At 44.2% G+C, this 19,063-nt stretch overlaps 1 protein-coding gene across 1 annotated transcript in view; it reads right to left on the reverse strand.

Annotated features, from left to right (window-relative positions):
* Nucleotides 1–19,063, reverse strand: part of GFPT2 (glutamine-fructose-6-phosphate transaminase 2) — a 46,488-nt gene that overhangs the window by 13,072 nt on the left and 14,353 nt on the right. Inside the window, exons 2-10 of the mRNA XM_004284055.3 lie at nt 16,948–17,055; nt 15,971–16,069; nt 15,348–15,473; nt 12,863–12,921; nt 12,061–12,195; nt 9,703–9,764; nt 7,273–7,352; nt 6,718–6,835; nt 425–588 (exon numbers count right to left, since the gene is read on the reverse strand). Coding sequence (XP_004284103.2) covers nt 425–588; nt 6,718–6,835; nt 7,273–7,352; nt 9,703–9,764; nt 12,061–12,195; nt 12,863–12,921; nt 15,348–15,473; nt 15,971–16,069; nt 16,948–17,055 — 951 coding nt within the window. The remainder of the gene's footprint in view (nt 1–424; nt 589–6,717; nt 6,836–7,272; nt 7,353–9,702; nt 9,765–12,060; nt 12,196–12,862; nt 12,922–15,347; nt 15,474–15,970; nt 16,070–16,947; nt 17,056–19,063) is intronic.

A 19,063-nucleotide genomic window follows, 5' to 3' on the forward strand; every position in this document is an offset into this window, starting at 1 on the left:
TGTGGAGAGGAGGGTGTAGGGAGACAAGTGTGGGTGCAGGAAGATAGACTCCCCTCACAAGGAGAAAGTAGTCCACAGTCCCCCGTTACTGCAGGCCTCTCATCCAGAGAAGAAATGATGCCTGGGGTGTAGGAATGTGTCCCAGAGAATCTGTAAAGGGAGGTAGTTGATGGACTGGGGTCAGTTCAAGCAGGGAGACCTGGTGCCGGGGCATGATCAGAAGCCCCTTTGGAGTAGCCAGGCCAGGTGCCCCACATCCCCTGAGATGTATGAACCACAGACCACCTGCAGCCCCACTCCGGTGCTCACAGCAGGCAGGAAGGCTGTAGTGCCCACCCATGACAGGGCAGAGAGTCTCAGGAGCTCCCCCACAGAGCACCTGCCCCATGAGGCTGCTGCACAGGGACCCTCAGAGGACACCTGCCTTTCATGATTTGCTGCAATTCCATCTGCAAGGTCTGTATGGCTCGAGATGGGTCATCACTAGCCGAACGCTTGACCCGGTGAATAGAGAGTTTCCCATCAGCCACTGCAGCAATGTCATCATCCTCAAGGAAGATGACCCGGTTGGTGTGTTCTATGATAGCGCTGGAGCAAGGAAAATATGGGTGTCAGAGATGGGGCCTGTCCTTGACAGTTACAAGATGTGGGTCCATATCAGTAACACTGAATAGCATTTTAGGATATGGCATATAAACATTGATTCATACCTCCCGCCCCTCCCCTCCACCCAGAATTATTTTGAAGCCAGTCCAGACATCAAATCATGTGTAAACATTTTAGCTTATAGCTCTAAAAGACAAGGATTATTTTTCACCCTACTACAATACCATTATCACATCTAAGAGCAATAGTTTTTCCTTCATATCATCAAGTATCCAGTATGTTCAATTTTCCCCAGTAATCTCATAGATGTCCTTTTATAATTGCTTTCCTCGAATCAGGATCCAAACAATGTCACCTTTGGAGAATGCTCAGGAACCAACACATTCTGAATAATAAAGGGAAAGAATGAAACATTTATCTTGCCTTTCCAAATGACCTTTCAGAATAACCACAGTTTATGAAGGCAAGTTTCTCTTTATAGGAGAAATATAGCTAATAAAGAAGGAATGATAGAATTATAATAATCAACTTACGAATTCCTAATCATTAATAGCCCTAATCAAGGTCCATCAGTGGCTACTGAAATGAAGAAATGAAAAGCTAAGAGCAGCTTTATAATGGATGGATAAGGCTTCTGATCTTTGAACCCCCTGATCAATTTTAACAGTACTACAAAAAGACAATGAGACATAGTGCCTCCTGATGGAAGGACACACTACCTATTAAATAGTCTTGCCAAAAAAAAAAAAAAAGCAAACCTGAAGATCAAGCTTCTAGACACCTATAAACTTCTGTTTGCAGGAAATACGGTGAACAGAAGAACATGGAGGAGGCACTCAACAAAATCCATATAGTGGGAAACTCATTAGGACAGATGACTCCTTTTCTTACACACACACACACACACACACACACACACACAGCAAGAAAAAGCGGGGGGACTTAAAAGCAAACTATAAGATCTATCCACTAATGAAATGTGCAGTCATTGTGTTTATTTTTATAGTAACTTTCTCTGTGTGGAAATAAGAATTTTTCCCTTAAGATGGAAACAGAAAGTTTCTTTTAAAAATAAAATTGTTAGAAAAGTTGGTAAATGAAAAAGAAAGTTAGGTAATCAATAGTACAGGTGGTACATAGATATGGTAAAAACCATGAAGGTGGTACCTGAAGGACCATGGGAGAAAAAAACCCTCATTCTACCAAGTGCTACACCGACATGTGCCCTGTGCAGAAAAAGGAGCATTTAAAACTCCTGATGCAAAGTTAAAAAGAGAAATAATCAAGTTCTATGGTTCTAAGAGAGGTGTCTCCAGATCCTAGGGAAGAAAGACAAAGAAGGATGGAAAGCCACTGCACTGGAAAAAATATTTTAAACAATATACATTCTTTGAATAAAAAGCAGAAAACACAGGCAACAAGAGGAAGAAGTAAAAACGGCCCGATTCAATCTCCAGTAGATAAATGCTACTTACAAGTATTGTCCTTCAGACAGTGCTTAATACGTGTGTTTGTATTCACCTGTGTGTGTACATCTGCATGTTTAAATATAATTACTGTTTTAATTTACAGAATGGATGGCAGTCATCAAAATTACTGGCCCAGGAATTAGACCTGAGGTGGAATCCTCATCCCTGTCTCTTACCAGCCTGTGCCCTCGGGCAACACAGACATGACCCCTCTGAGCCCATCTCGGGTTCCTCTGCTTTAAACTGGGAGATGACCCCTGTGCCTTCACCAGAGGTTTGTTGTGATTATTAAATGGGATAGTCTTGGTGAAGCCCTCAGCACAGTGCCCAGCCATAAGTGCACAGCAATGCTGGCCACTGTTGTCACGAGAGCTCTATGTGCCTTCGTACCTGAAACGGTCACCTTGGTCACTCTTATTTTTCAATATATGCTTTTTCATCTACACACAATACATTATAGAATCACTTTATTAAGTTCCAAAAACCTAAACAAACAAAATAATGTCAAGGATTTTAATTATAGCATCGAATTTACAGATTAAGAAGTCAATATCTTTAAAAATAATTTTTAATTATTAAATTAACTTTAAACCAATTAACGTTTTCAGAATAATATTAAGGCTTCCTACCAAGGAATGTGGAATCTCTCCCTTTATTCAAATCTCTTCTTATTTCTCATGGTAAATTTCTGTAGTCTTCCCCAAACAGGTTCTTGGACTATTTTTATTTAAATTTATTTTAAGGGATTAAAACTCTTTTTTCAGCTCTGGTAAATAGATTACTTTTTTAGTTCAACAAAAGTTTGCTGAGAGCCTACTGTGCCAGTCACTTGTGGAGACATGAGGGGGAACAGGGTAGATATGGTCCCCTACCACCCACCTCACTGAGCTGACAGCAAAGTGACAACTGCTGGAATGTCGAATTTCTATACCTTTATACTCTGACCAGCCACAAGTATAACTTCTAACAGCCTTTCAAGTGGATTTTTTTTTTTTTTTTTTGCGGTACGCGGGCCTCTCACTGTTGTGGCCTCTCCCGTTGCGGAGCACAGGCTCCAGACGCGCAGGCTCAGCGGCCATGGCTCATGGGCCCAGCCGCTCCGAGCATGTGGGGTCTTCCCGGACCGGGGCACGAACCCGTGCCCCCTGCATCGGCAGGCGGACTCTCAACCAAAGAATGCCTAGCTTATTTATTTATTTATTTTTTTTTTGCGGTACGCGGGCCTCTCACTGCTGCGGCCTCTCCCATTGCGGAGCACAGGCTCCAGACGCGCAGGCTCAGCATCCATGGCCCACGGGCCTAGCCGCTCCACGGCATGTGGGATCTTCCCAGACCGGGGCACGAACCTGTGTCCTCTGCATCTGCAGGCGGACTCTCAACCACAGCGCCACCAGGGAAGCCCTGGATTTTCAAAGTATATAATTGTATTGCCTACAAATAATTCTTTAATCTCCTTTCAAGCATTTGTCTTTTTTTTTTTTGAGAAACATCTACCATACTTCATTGAATATAAGGTAACATTGATTTTTTTTTTTTACATAACAATTTTTCAATTTAATCAAATCTCATTTTTATAAGTAACTACTTCACAACAAGTTAACATGCTAAGGCAACATCAATAGATGAAAAAAGGTAGTCCCTGGCCCCAAGGAATGTTGCCCAGGAGAAGACAGAGATATGTAAAAAATACAATACAGTGTAGCGAGTGCAACAATCAGGCATGCAGAAGTGCAAGGGTAGCAAAAAGAAGCATGTGATCACAACACTAAAAAGAAGTCTGCACAAAAGACATAATATGTAAACTGAGTTTTGAAAAATGAAGTGGGTTTCCCAGATGCCCCATAGGGAGAAAGGAATTCTTGGAGGAGGGAAAAGCATGATTCAATTCATATAATCCTAGAAGTGAAGTAGTCTATGGCAGGAGAAATGATTGGACACAGGCGTCATGAATACTTGTATGTCTGCATTTTACCAAGTCCATTCTAAAGGAAACTTTGAGGATCAACTCGGGGGTGGGGGGCCACGGGGGGACAGAACTAGTCATTCTTGTAAGAAACACTAGAACCAGTTTCTACCAGCCCACCAAAAAAACTACTTCAAAGGCAACATGGTATCACAGAAAGGGCTTGTTTTTAGTTCATTAGGCCTCACTTAAAATTCTGATTCCACAATGCACTTGCTTTGGGATCTTGAACAACACTCATAACCTCTGCAAATTTCAGTATAGTAAGTTTATGTGATTACCTTCATCTGTAATATCCCTGCATTGCAATCTTAATGGAAACTCAAGTTCAGGTCAAAGACAAGTTTCTCTGTGACTTCTCCTCTAAATTTTTTTTTTAACGTCTTTATTGGAGTATAATTGCTTTATAATGGTGTGTTAGTTTCTGCTTTATAACAAAGTGAATCAGTTATACATATACATATGTTCCCATATCTCTTCCTTCTTGCGTCTCCCTCCCTCCCACCCTCCCTATCACACCCCTCTAGGTGGTCACAAACCACTGAGCTGATCTCCCTGTGCTATGCGGCTGCTTCCCACTAGCTATCTATTTTACGTTTGGTAGTGTATATATGTCCATGCCACTCTCTCACTTTGTCACAGCTCACCCTTCCCCCTCCCCATATCCTCAAGTCCATTCTCTAGTAGGTCTGTGTCTTTATTCCCATCTTACCCCTAGGTTCTTCATGACCTTTTTTTTTCCTTAGATTCCATATATATGTGTTAACATACAGTATTTGTCTCTCTCTTTCTGACTTACTTCACTCTGTATCACAGACTCTAGGTCCATCCACCTCACTACAAATAACTCAGTTTCGTTTCTTTTTATGGCTGAGTAATATTCCATTGTATATATGTGCCACATCTTCTTTATCCATTCATCTGTTGATGGACACTTAGGTTGCTTCCATGTCCTGGCTATTGTAAATAGAGCTGCAATGAACATTTTGGTACAAAACTCTTTTTGAATTATGGTTTTCTCAGGGTATATGCCCAGTAGTGGGATTGCTGGGTCATATGGTAATTCTATTTTTAGTTTTTTAAGGAACCTCCATACTGTTCTCCATAGTGGCTGTATCAATTTACATTCCCACCAACAGTGCAAGAGTGTTCCCTTTTCGTCACACCCTCTCCAGCATTTATTGCTTCTAGATTTTTTGATGATGGCCATTCTGACTGGTGTGAGATGATATCTCATTGTAGTTTTGATTTGCATTTCTCTAATGATTAATGATGTTGAGCATTCTTTCATGTGTTTGTTGGCAATCTGTATATCTTCTTTGGAGAAATGTCTATTTAGGTCTTCTGCCCATTTTTGGATTGGGTTGTTTGTTTTTTTGTTATTGAGCTGCATGAGCTGCTTGTAAATTTTGGCGATTAATCCTTTGTCAGTTGCTTCATTTGCAAATATTTTCTCCCATTCTGAGGGTTGTCTTTTGGTCTTGTTTATGGTTTCCTTTGCTGTGAAAAAGCTTTTAAGTTTCATTAGGTCCCATTTGTTTATTTTTGTTTTTATTTCCATTTCTCTAGGAGGTGGGTCAAAAAGGATCTTGCTGTGATTTATGTCATAGAGTGGTAACATTGATCTTAAGATCATGATTATTTTATATACTTCTAAGAAGTATATAAAAACTGTAGCAAATTATAATTCCCAGATGCCACTTACAGATGCTAAAATCTATAGAATAATTGCATGTCCTAGAATCATTGAAATAATATTAGCTTCTTATTGAAATGGTGCCCTAAGGAACACAGTTTGGGAAATGCTGACCTTTCGTATCAGCATTAAGTACAATGCTGGCTGTGGGCTGAAACAGGCCTTGCAGCCTGGGCTGTAGGTTCCTGTTACTTCACGTGTCCCAGGAGACCTCACCTGGTGTCCTCCCTGCTTCACAGCAAGGCCTTACCAGAGGCTGGTGGGAAAGAGGCATAATAAAGGTTTGGATAAAGGAGGTAGTAATGGTGGTGTTTATGGTGGTTTTCTATTTCAACTAGCAGGAAAGTGTTTTGGTCTTTTCTAAGTGTATGTGTGTGTATACATCTTTTGTACTAAAATGGGCATGAAGCTTACTTTCTCAAATTTCAGAATTACTGTTTGGTGTATTGATGAGAACATGGACTTTGGACCAAAACCCTCAATCTTGGCTCTGTCTTTTATGAATGGTCAGACTCTGGCAAAGGCAGGCAAGGTTCAGGAAGGACCAAAGGTCTGGAGACACTTGCCCCATCTAAAGGGAGCAGACTTTGAATGGCCCCAAAGAGGGTTGGGGGAGCAGTCTGGTGTGCTCAGATCTGCTGGTTTTTTAGAAAAGCTAGAAATTCAGATTTTTATGGGAAATTTCCCAGTTTTAAAATGTTGGCAACGAATTCCTTTATTCTGTACAGGCCCAAAACATTGTGTAGATCAGTAGACCTTGCCTTTGGCCACCAGGGCTGCTGATGACAGCCATGTAAAAAGTGCTCAGTGGGCAAGGATTCCCTCAGGAGGGCCACCGAGAGCTGAAATCTACCATCACCGCTTCGCCTTGCTGACCCTTGAGAAAACAGCTCAAACGGGGGAGTAAGTAAGAAATGGGGGTGTTTAGCCAGTCATTATTGATTACATCATCCTAGGAAAGACAGGAAACAAGGTGTAGCTACCTTGCATCAGAAGCAAAGAAGAATTCCACTGCTTTATCGCCTACAGCATGAAGGCAGGTCGAGCTGTCCAGCCTCTTCATCCTTGTTTTACAGATATTCTTCACATTCTCAATATTGCCTAGCAAATGAAGGAAAGGATCACAAATCCCATTAGACTATTTTCTTGGAACAACACGAAGAAGCCAATTTCCCCTTTGAATATGTGTGGGAGAAATGGGCAATTTTTAGCTTTGGCTGCATCAGCCAAATTGTGTAAAAGATCCCCAAATAGTAAGAGCACTGAATCGGCTATGAACAAAACAAACCAAATCAACACTCCAATCAGGGCACAGGTGCCTTTATATAACAGAACCACAGCAGCAGCTCCCTCAACTTGGGTATGTGCTTGAAAATATCCACAAGAAAAAGCTTTTGAAAAAATGGAGCCAAGTCCCAGTTGCAGGAAAACCTTTTGGACCTGGCCCTAGCAGAGTGAAGGAAGGCATCCTCCCTCTGAGGGGAGCTGCTGGCACCAGAACAGTGCTGCGCTGTTCAAGTCCTTCTCAAGAAACTTACGTGTCCTGTATAAGATGGGGATCTGTTCTGTGGAGAGTTTATATTTGCTCCTCACTCCAATGAGCAGGGGGCTGCCTCTCCTGTAGGGACAAGAGGGAATCGAGTTACCCATTGCCTTGACACCCTGGGCCTGGCTGGATGTCCTCTGAGCACTGAAGAGAGGGTCCCCGCATCTAGCCCTCTCCCCAGTGCAAAGTGCTCCCAAGACATGCCAAAGTTTGTCCCAGAATTTATAGAGCCACTAATTATAGACATTTTAGAAAAGTAAAGCTTTACTGCTTCTTCACACTATCTTCTTCTGCAAACTAGTAATAACATGGTAATAGATTTTAAAAGGAGTTTCAAAATTTGATAGGGACCAACTGGCATTTTATAATTCTCTGATTTGAAAGACTTAAATTCCAAATGGTAAATTAGTTCCTGTCCCAGAAAAAAATAAAATCATAATATATTCACATAATTTCCTGCCTAGATACTATGACAGTCTGGTCCACAGGTGCATTCTCAATGGCTCCCCAGTGTCTTCACAATAAAGCCTGCAACCACAGGGCAACCTAGATCCTGCAGAGCTGGGCCTCTGCCCACCTCCCCACTCCCCACCAGCTCTCGAGTTTCATAGGGCAGTGTCCCTACAATCTTGTCACCCATGCCTGGTACACAAAAGGTGTCAGTAAGCACACACTGAGACTAGAAGAGCCTCAAGTCCCACCAGTGCCCCTCCCCATCACCATCCCGGCCTAACTGCAGATCCCTAAAGCGCCACAATGACTCTGGGCTCCTCGTCTTTGCTCACACTGGTTTCTCTGCCTGCCTTCCCCAGGCTGACACCTGCTTCCCCTTAGGCCCCCCGTGCACTGCCTCCCAACCCCCATCACAGAGCATCACCATCTTCTGCCCTGCTCTGTCCTCCTGCACAACTGTCCAGTCCTTAAGTCAGGGGTCCCCAACCCCTGGGCCACAGTATCGATCCGTGGCCTATTAGGAACCAGGCCACAGAGCAGGAGGTGAGTGGTGGGTGGGCAAGTGAGCGAAGCTTCATCTATATTTACAGCCGCTCCCCATTGCTTGCATTACTGCCTGAGCTCTGCCTCCTGTCAGATCAGCAGTGGCATTAGATTCTCATAGGAGCACAAACCCTACTATGAACTGCACATGCGAGGGATCTAGGTTGCCCGCTCCTTATGAGAATCTAATGCCTGATGATCTGAGGTGGAGCTGAGGCAGTGATGCTAGCACTGGGGAGTGGCTGCAAATACAGATCATCATTAGCAGAGAGGTTTGACTGCACAGAGACTGTAATAAACCAACTGCTAGAGACTCATATCAAAATCCTATTGGTCACACAGAAACGAAGACCCAACACAGCCATAAATAAACAAATAAATTTAAAAAAACAAAACAAAACAAAAAAACGCTATTGGTGACTGGCAAGCGAAAACAAGCTCAGGGCTCCCACTGATTCTGCATTATGGTGAGTTGTATAATTATTTCATTATATATTACAATGTAATAATAATAGAAATAAAATGCACAATAAATGTAATGTGCTTGAATCATCCCGAAACCATCCCCCCTGCCACTGGTCCGTGGAAAAACTGTCTTCCATGAAACTGGTCCCTGGTGCCAAAAATGTTGGGGACTGCTACCTTAAGGGTAGGACCAGGTTGGGTGTCACTAGGTCCCCAGGGCTCAGCACACAGTAAATACTCAACAAATATTAGTTGGATGGATGGATAGATAGATGGGTAGGTAGATGGTCAGATTGATTGATGGATGGATAGACAGATGGATAGATAGATGGACAGATAAATGGGTAGATAGACAAATGAGTGGATGGACAGATGGACAGATGGGTGGATAATCCACCCATCTGAATATAAAATTATAGGATGGCACTCACATGCCCACTTATGTGAATCCACACATTGCTGGGGGCCACAGGGCTCTAACAGAAGGACATGTGGGCTGACCCAGGCCCTCTCAGCTGATTCCTGGATCACACCTGGCATGAAGGTGATGAAGCTTGAGCTCTTGGCCTTCAAGGCCTCTTCTTTACTGGATTCAAATCAACATTCATTTTTGTTCCTAATTTCATGTTCATAATTTTGCATGCTTTTTCTAAAGGGAATCTCTGAAGTTGACCTGAAACCTGGACCTGCCCTTGCTATACAACTTTATTTTTAGTTTGAATTTGTTGTCAATTTCTAAAAAAAAGTCTAGAGATTTCAAATAAAAATCCAACTTTCTAGTTTCTCTTTAAAAAAATCAGAAGCTCCAGCCACAGAGCTGGTGGGGTACATTCTCTGTGGCTAAGCCACAGTTGTCCCTTAGATAGAGTGAGCACCTTCTGTTTTGCCAGAGGCCCTTGTGCCTCAAGCTAAGTGATTTTATTTTATTTGTTACTGGAAATGTCAATGAGTTCTGCCTCACCTTGTGGCCACGGCTTCTCCGGGGTAGTGGATGCTCTTGAAAACCAATGCAAATGCGCCTTCCTGAAAAGACGGGAAAGGAGAGTGAGGAACAACTTACTCTGGCTAAGCTAGGTTGCTGCAGCTCAGCCCACTACCCCAGACAGCTCTCCCTGGGAGCCTCTTCACTGCGGGCAGTCCTGGGGTCACTCACTCAGGGTGCTGAATGTAGGACAGCTTGCGCAGGGTGATGTCAGGAGGGGAAAGTGAAACAGGCGGTACCACAGTCAAGTATCAAAGACCAGAACTTGTGGATTTCATTGTAAGCAATATAAACCTCCCTGTCCAGGCCCACAAGGAACAGTTCCCAGCTCTGTGATGACCTGGGTGGACTGCTGCAGTTAGAACCTCAGGAAATGAGAACCATAGTCAGGGGTCCTGCCCTGGGCCTCAGGGATGGTGCCTACTCAGGGAGCAATTGTGAGGATTAAAGGGGCTAATCCACGACCTAAGTTTAGCTCAACACACGTTAGTGTCTGGGTTCAAATCATGGCTCCACCCCTTAACTGGGCACTCACTGCAGCCTTCTTTGTGTCTCATGGTGAATGGAAATGAGAATAGTCCTACCTTGTATGGCTTCTGTGAGCTAATGCATTTTAAATGCTTAGAACAGTGCCTGACATATAGAGACACATCAGAAGTATGAGTTGTTACAATTATTCCTATGGCAACGACTGCCATTTGTGCTCTGTGCCTCAGCTTGTTGGTTTGTGCAAACCAGAGTTACAATATAGTTCTCCTAACTCAAGACTCCAAACGCTCTTCCTATTTAAAAGTTCAATGCAAAATTCTCTCCTACATTCTGACCATCCTGTACTAATCATGACCCTACTTGACTTTATGTACAGCCAGCTATAAATCTGGATTTACAAGGTTTGGAAAACTTGGCAGACCTCATGGCCTCATGCTATGGCCAGTTTGCCAACTCAGTAACACAACCAGAGAGACCCCAGGGCCAGCATCTCCAGGTCCCTAAGGGCCTTTCAAACTGCCCAAAATGAAGGGGCTTTAGACAGAACCTGAGGAGCCTGACATTCACCCTGCTGGTTTTGTCAGCAATGAAGTAGGACTAAATAGAAAAACTCTTCCCGTTCTCTGCCAAAAAGAGCCCTGTGTTGCTTCAGATAAATCACTGAAGTTTAAAAGTGCCATCACTGAGAGACATTCCCAAAATTTAAAATTACAAATGGAAAAGAGAAAGTACTATGCTGCAAAACTATATTGGTTTACTGTATATTAGTTATGGGACAGGCTTTTATTTATAAATATGTCCTCTAAATTAAGGTCCCCCAAAATGGGAGTCATAGGGCAAAGGGTTTGACTTACTTTTAAAAAAAGACTGAAAACACCAAAGGGTCATATATTTTAAACCACAGTGTTGTACCCAAAGCAGCCTCTGACCCCAGATGTTCTAGATTCTCGGCCCTGAACAGTCTCCAAGCTGTCTCCATCTCAGGGGAGCTATTGGACAGCTTTGATGCTCAGAAGGATGGATTCTAGTAAGTCTGGAGCCCTCTCCTCCTCCCTCCACCGTCCCATGGCGGGCCTGGGTCTGCTCTACCTCCTCCTCCAACGAGGTGTCTCTCTTGGACAATCCCTCCACAATATGCCTCTTTGCAGGGACCTTGTTCCATGGGTCCAGCCCTCCGGGACATCACCAATCTCTTTCTCCCACCTGGATCATTCATTTCAGCACACAGACATGATCTGATATCTCCTACCACAAAAATACAATCCTGCCTCAGAACTGCAACCCTCTCCCTTCACTGGGCCATTTCTTTGCACCCTTCTTCTTCTACAACCAAACTTCTCAAAAGTCCACACCTGCTGTCTTTATTGCCTCTTCCTTCCTTCTAACTCCACTCAGTAAGGACTTGTGGGCATTTCTCCCACATGACGAATAACTGCTTTACTGAAACAGGAGGAAAGACTACAATTCTAAGTCTCCAACATCAGTTAAATTCATCTTGGGTATGTATGCACACAAGTCAACAATGCACACAAGTCAACTGATAAGATGACAACATGAACTGCCACAATCAAGGTCCCTTGTGCAACACACCATTGGTAGAAGCCACAGATCAGAAGGCCTATCACCATTTCAGAGATGTTAAAACAAAGCAAAGCAGTTTCTATTTGATGTTTACTACCAAAACCTCAGAACTTCTCCCAATTCTACAAGGATGTAACATTTTAAGGCCAGGCACTGTAGATGAGCCATCTTTAATCCTCAGGTACTTGGTGCAAGTTTGCCTAATAAATGTTTATAAAAACTGAAGGAATGAAGGGATGATTTAGATAAGTGAGACTTGTAACTCACCAACTGCTGAATGACTCTCTCAACCAGTGTTGAAAATGTAATGTCCTCAGTTTCTCTGTTGTCGAACACATATTTAATCAGCTTGGCGATGGTCTCTGTATCTGTTTCTGACTCAAACTCATAGCCTTTGCTTTCCTGGAATATTTGGTTGGACAGAGTGTCAGATAATGGTTGTTGTGCAATGCTGGCCTGGCCAGCTCCCTCTCCTCCCTTATGATTTGTCCTTGGAGTGACTTAAGGCAAGAATAAGGAAAACGGGGAAGGGATGAGAAATGTTTGCCTGAATCCCACAGCCTAACACAGCTGAGTCATTGTAGTCTTCCCTGAGATCATCCCGCCTCAGAAGCTTGTCCTTGCCATTAATCTGGACAATGCAAAATAACAGCAATCAGAATGATCAAATACATTGAGTCAAATCCACCCACCTCCCAACAAATACCACAACCTCTTCATACCTGAAACTCTCGCCGCCTGCATTCCCACCCCACATTCCATTTGGTGTATGAGTTGGTATGTTATTCAGTGCAGATACTTTAATAAAAAGAAGTTCATGTTCTTTTGATTCTGCTCTGACTCTGCAACGGTCTTTGAGGTAAATGAGAATGCCCTGCTCTCTCCTCCAGCAAGATCTGGGGAGGAGCCTGAGCTGGGGATGAGTTTTGGGTCTAATGTGGTGACGTGGCCAAGAGTGGACCTCAATCAGCTTCTGCCTTTTTTTCTGGAGGGAAATGAGCTGGTTGGAAAGTTTCTGGGAAAGACCAATACCACTTGACTTAGATGTTACCCAGGGGAAGTATCTTACCAGAAATTTCCTCAGGTCTTTGTAATTTGTAATGATCCCATTATGGATGACCACGAATTCTGGAAGAAAAGTTTAGTCAAGAGAGAAATGCTATGAAGAAATGAAGTTCAAGTCAGATGTGAAGAAAGACAATTTGACAGCTTGAAACCTACAAACTCTGCTCATACAGACACTTGTGTTAAGCAAACTGCATTTACAGGGATTAGAGCTGACATCTGCCATGACTGCAATTTAAACCCAAGGAAATAACACATTTCTCTTTTGATAAAAAGCATCCACCAACCTGGCCACGCACTGAGCTCTGACTTGTGGCCTACAGTAGCATGAAATAGGCTTTGGTATTTATGTCAAAAGGGATGATTAACCCTTCATTATCTATTAACTGTCTTCACAACCATCCCGTTCTCCATTGTTTTCATATCTATTGTGACTTTATTTCTTCACATTATTTTCTTAACCCTGTCACATTTTCTTTCATCTCAGCCTATTGTCTTAACTTCTCATCATTAATTTGTTTCCTAGAATCTGTGTTTTCTTTGTGAAAACTTCTTTGTGTAATTTTCATATGCAGTGTAGTTGCTGGGTATAAGTCTTCCTTAAAAGTATGCTCTGGGCTTCCCTGGTGGCACAGTGGTTGAGAGTCCGCCTGCCGATGCAGGGGATGCGGGTTCGTGCCCCAGTCCGGGAAGATCCCACATGCCGCGGAGCAGCTGGGCCTGTGGGCCATGGCTGCTGGGCCTGCGGGTCCGGAGCCTGTGCTCCGCAGCGGGAGGGGCTACAACGGTGAGAGGCCTGTGTGCCGCAAAAAAAAAAGTATGCTCTTCAGATATCACTGATACGTCGTTGGAGAAATTTTACAAATCTTTTCTTATTTCCCATGTTGTTTTATTTTCAATTACTCATCCTGAGTCACGGCAGGCATTTCCAAATTTGGGTGTGGGGGCAATCTCCTTGGAGCCTAGCTGCTTTGGGGACACAGAATCATTGTCTGCAGTGAAGCGGGGGTTCACCCTATCATCTCAGTGGGCAGGAGGCTGAGGTTGAGGTGGTGACATTTCAGGGCACATGGTCTCGGTACAGTGTGTTACCTCAGCCAACACTGTTGCTCCAGGGACCAGCCTCTGCATCTGGCTTGGGGTTTGGCTGGATGTATATCGTAGGTCCTCAGCACCGTGGGGTCTATTGTCCCCCTCCTGAGTGCAGGGTGCCTGATCCTGTAGTGGGGCGTCTCATGGCTCAGGGCATGGACCAGATGCAAGGAATGGTCCCCAGCAAAGAAACCTCACTACCCAAGTCTCTGACCATGTAGGTGTATGTATAGCCTGGTCCCTGTGCTATCTCTGGCTGCTCTGATGAGAGAGGTGCATGGGGCCCTCCTGTTCTCTCCGGGAGGCTTTCCTTTCCAAATCGGGCAGGGTGAGCTGCCTCCAGGCACTGCAGTGTCCACAGGGGCAAAGGACACTGACCAGGGAGGTACTGCTCTCTCCTGTGGCCTGACTTCCAAGACAATTAATGGCAGTGAGGCGTGTCAAGTGTTTAGCTAATAGTAAATACCCTACAGCTACTCTTACTCTAATATGAGGCTTGGCAAGAACCTGCATTATGCCACATTCTGGAGTCGGCTTGGGGTGGCGGATCCCAGCTGACTCCAGAAATCACTCTCTCCACCGGACACCCTCTCGCATCATGCCCAGGTGTGGGTCATGGGTGCTTCTGACCTGACCAGGCCCAACCCAGAGTGGAGACCCACTAGAAGGCCCAGTCTCCATCTCATATGCCCATGTGTCCTACTGCCAGAGGCCTGACACCCCTGGGTGCTGACCACAGAGTCCCTGAGAGCTACCAGTGGGAGCTCCAGACCTACCAGTCCTTCCCCCATGAGAGGAGACTGGGACATCATTTAAGAGAACCACCACATAAAGAATTGTCCTGGGGGCTCAGGCAAGTGATGTGGACCCATGAGCTGGGGCTGACATGGTGGGGGGGGGAATTGGGAGAACTGGGTGGCCCTCGTTACAGGGACCAGGATTGGAGCAGGCACCTCAGATGTTAAACAAGATCAGCACTGCCACCTGCCCTGGCTCAGGACCACTCTCTTCAGGGGCAGGGATGGGTATAGCTGGACGAGGAAGGAACCCCAATCCTTCCTCAAGTGCCCAGCCCTCTGGAACACTCTGGTCCCTAACTGAGGAGCAGTGCCCAGGCCTTCAACCCTTTACACCACCAAGTCCCACTCAGGCTGGGTCCCCAGAGCCAAAGGCATTCATGGGAAGTGCCACTGTTTTCCTGTGGATGCCTGCAGGGTCAGCACTACCAGGGTCCAGGTTGAATTTGCCTCCTTTCTAGGGCCCAGTGCCAACAGTTTGGATACTCGGGGAAGACAGGGATGCTGAGAAGCCAGTTGGTGGTGGGTGTGGATCAACCCTGGCACAGGTCAGGGCCAGGCACAACCACTAGGACAGGGGAGCAAGGCTATACTACATACCGTTGCCTTTGTCTGAGCGCTGTGGGTGGCTGTTGACAGCATTGGGAACCCCGTGGGTGGCCCAGCGTGTGTGGGCAATGCCAAAGTGGGTCTCAAACTCCACTTTTAAGTCCATGCTGTCCTGTTCTAGATGAAGGAAAAATAAGTTTGCCGCACTTTAAGCATTGACATGGTACTGTTACATGAGGTGACTTCATTACATGAAGACACATCAGCTACACCAAAAGTACATCCCACCATCAACCACAAAGGCCCCATTCTGGAGAATTCTGCCAGACCCTTGCTTTAGTTAGTACTTATCAGTAATCTAACTCACTTAACTGAAATAAACTTACTTTAAAAAGAAAATTACAGGTCCCTACCATAAATGGAAAAGCAGTATCATTTGCCAGAAACATTAAAATACATAAGTACTAAATATTGAAAAAAAATTCTCAGCGCACCATCACCTGAAATAAACCATCCCACATTCTGGGAAACAGTTTTGCAACATGGACTTAACCCTCCTATTTTTCCATGCTTGGGTAGGTTAATATTTTTAGTCTCCAATGCTGTTGGAATTAAAGATTTTAAAGTGATCCAGGCTGCGATTATTACTCGGACTTGGAATGTCTTTCACATACTGTAAAGTTCTTCATCAAGAGCCTTGACATTTCCTCTTTTCTTGACTAGCTGGATATGTCTTTCTTTGACTTCGTTATTATTTCCATCGATTGCCACACCTGTAACATAAACATGATTTTTTGTACTGGAATTTAAGTTTTGTCTCCCATGCTTCATTACAGGGAATGACCCTGGGTGAGGGCTATACAGAACTGTGGATTTATTAGTTCTTATTCCCCAGGCTTGCTACCCAGAAGAGAACTAGACAGTGTTAGGATATTGACTTGGAAAGAGGAGGCTGTGACTGTGACAGTGCTAACCAGCAATCAGGGACCATGTGCCTAGAACCCAGGCTGTGGCTGCCTCACCCCGGCTTCTAACCAGGGTAATTCTCGGAGTTTGCCTGTAGGAGAGGTGCCACCACGTCTGCCACCAAAGGCAGTGGGCTCATTTAAGGACATTTGTGCACTTTGCATTCTGCTACTTTAGCTGGTGTTTCCATTGCACTAGTGTTCCTGCAATCTTTCATCTGACTTGCTTTCTATTAAGAATTTATAGGAATATATAATTATCTGGCTCTCCTTTTTCTCCTAAGGCTGCTTAATTAAAAATGGGAAACAGACTAAATATCCACCTGTTATGTGGATGAAGGAGTAAACTCTGAGATAGGCATCCAGTGGAGGACTGTGCAGCCACTTAGAAAGATTATGTTAGGAAGTGTTTAGGATAATGGAAAAAAACAATGTAAGTGCAAGAAGAAGAACACAAAATTACAGAATTGCATAATTATAATTAGATAAAACAATAAATATCTGCATGACACCTCTACCATCCCCAGACCCCAGACAACCACAGGAGGGACACAGATATTGATGGGGGGTGCTTGTGATGGATATTTTTTTACCTTTGTTTTTTCTTTCTATTTTTCTATAGAAATTTTCAAATTTGTTTAATGAACAAGTATTATGTTTATATGGCAGCAGCCTGCAAAGCCTACCTGCTGAGTCATAGCCTCTATACTCAAGCCGCTGCAGTCCCTTGATGAGGGTTTCAAAAATCTCCTTCCTTGTCCGGGGGACTCTGTAGTTCATGTAGGCGAAGATTCCTGTTAAAAGAGGGAAAACCATATGTTTATAAAACACTCGGTTCGTGTTTAGAAGAAAACACTTCTGGGGAAACAGATACCAGTGGAGGCGCATCGCTGAAGGGCTTCCAGGCTGCCTGCAGAGGAAGGTGTGGCCTTCCCCAGACATAATGGAAGAAGAGCAGAACTCCCTTCCTGCTTCTAGAAGGACATTGTATGCAGCCCTCCTGCAGTGACAAAAGGACTCACAAAGCATGTGAAGAACACACTCACACACCATGGCCTTGCCATTCCACTGTGGAGAATTTCTCCTATGGACATACTCGAAGAAGACGCCTTTCATTGTGGCAACATTTATAACAGAAAAGATCAGCAAAACAAAGCAACCACCTAGGGCCATCTGGAAGTCCCCGCTATGTGTACTCCTTGGTTTGCACAGAACACACCTGAGAAGAGTCAAAAGGAGGTCACCCCAGCCTCCTGTGACAGGTAGGAACAGGGGCTGGGGCCTTTGCTCCACTTTCCACTTGGCCCTACTGCTTGGAGTATTACCATCAATAAGCACTACTTTTACGACAGCAAGCATAAAATCATCTCTTGGCCTCATAGAGAATCCTTATCTTCAAGGGAGGCCCACCAGCCTAGAAGATTTTGTTTGGCTTTATTTTCTGCATTCATATATTAAAATAATATTTTCCCAAATAGGAAGAAAGAGTCATCATGTTGGTTCTTTCCAAACTCCTCCACTTCCCTGCTTGAGACTACAGACCCTTGGTCTGTCTCTATCCTGCTCTGTGAGTGTCCCATCCCATTACCCCTCTGTCCTTTTGCCCTACACAGGAAAACCTCCCTTCTCAAAGTTCAGCTCCAACCCCACCTCCCAGGGCAGGCTTGTCCAGGCCCTGGCCAGAAGTGTTCACCTGCTCTTACATCCTGAGACATCTACATCCCCTGACAAGGTCACAGGCGTCTTGGCACATGGTCCTTGTTCAATAAATGTATGTGGATAGAATGACCATGAATCTGTATTAAGCAGGGAAGCAACAATACGGATCGTGAAAAGGAACTCATCTTATTGAGAACTCACTATATGCCAGGCACTGGGCTAAGCACTGCTACACAGGTATCAATCAAAGCTTGAAGCAGTCTTAGAGGTTGGACCTGCCATTACCCTCCCCTTACCTTCTGGAACTGGGCCAGAGTCAGGAGTGGAACCAAAGAGACCTGATTTTAGGACTTAAATGATACTAACCTCTGGGCAGCACTGCCTCGGGGATGAATAGGGTTAAAAGAAGGTTTATTTTCTCAATTTTAATTTTTAAATTTTATTATTTTTAAATTTTCTCAACATTTTTCTGGTATGACAGAAAGGTCAGCAAAATTTTAAAATTTCCAGATACCTGTACCTGCACTCCCATGTTCATTGCAGCATTATTTACAATAGCCAAGACATGGAAACAACTTAAGTGTCCACTGATGGATGAATGGATAAAGTAGCCATGGAATATATATGTATTATTATTTTTATTAATTAATTAATTTTATTTATTTATTTTTGGCTGCGTTGGGTCTTTGTTGATGTGCGTGGGCTTTCTCTAGTTGTAGCGAGTGCAGGCTACTCTTGGTTGCGGGCTTCTCATTGCAGTGGCTTCTCTTGTTGTGGAGCACGGGCTCTAGGCGCACGGGCTTCAGTAGTTGTAGCACGTGGGCTCTGGAGCGCAGGCTCAGTAGTTGTGGCACATGGGCTTAGTTGCTCCACGGCATGTGGGATCTTCCTGGACCAGGGCTCAAACCCATGTGCCCTGCATTGGCAGGCAGATTCTTAACCACTGAGCCACCAGGGAAGCCCTATATATGTAATATTAATGGAATATCATCCAGCCATAAAAAAGGAGGAAATCCTGATGTTTGTGACAACATGGACGAATCTTGAGGGCAATACGCTAAGTGAAATAAGTCAGACAGAGAAAGACAAATACTGTATGATCTCACTTTTATATAGAATCTAACCAAAAAACTAACTCATAGA

Source organism: Orcinus orca, chromosome 3 (genome assembly GCF_937001465.1).
Source record: "Orcinus orca chromosome 3, mOrcOrc1.1, whole genome shotgun sequence".
NCBI lineage: Eukaryota > Metazoa > Chordata > Mammalia > Artiodactyla > Delphinidae > Orcinus > Orcinus orca.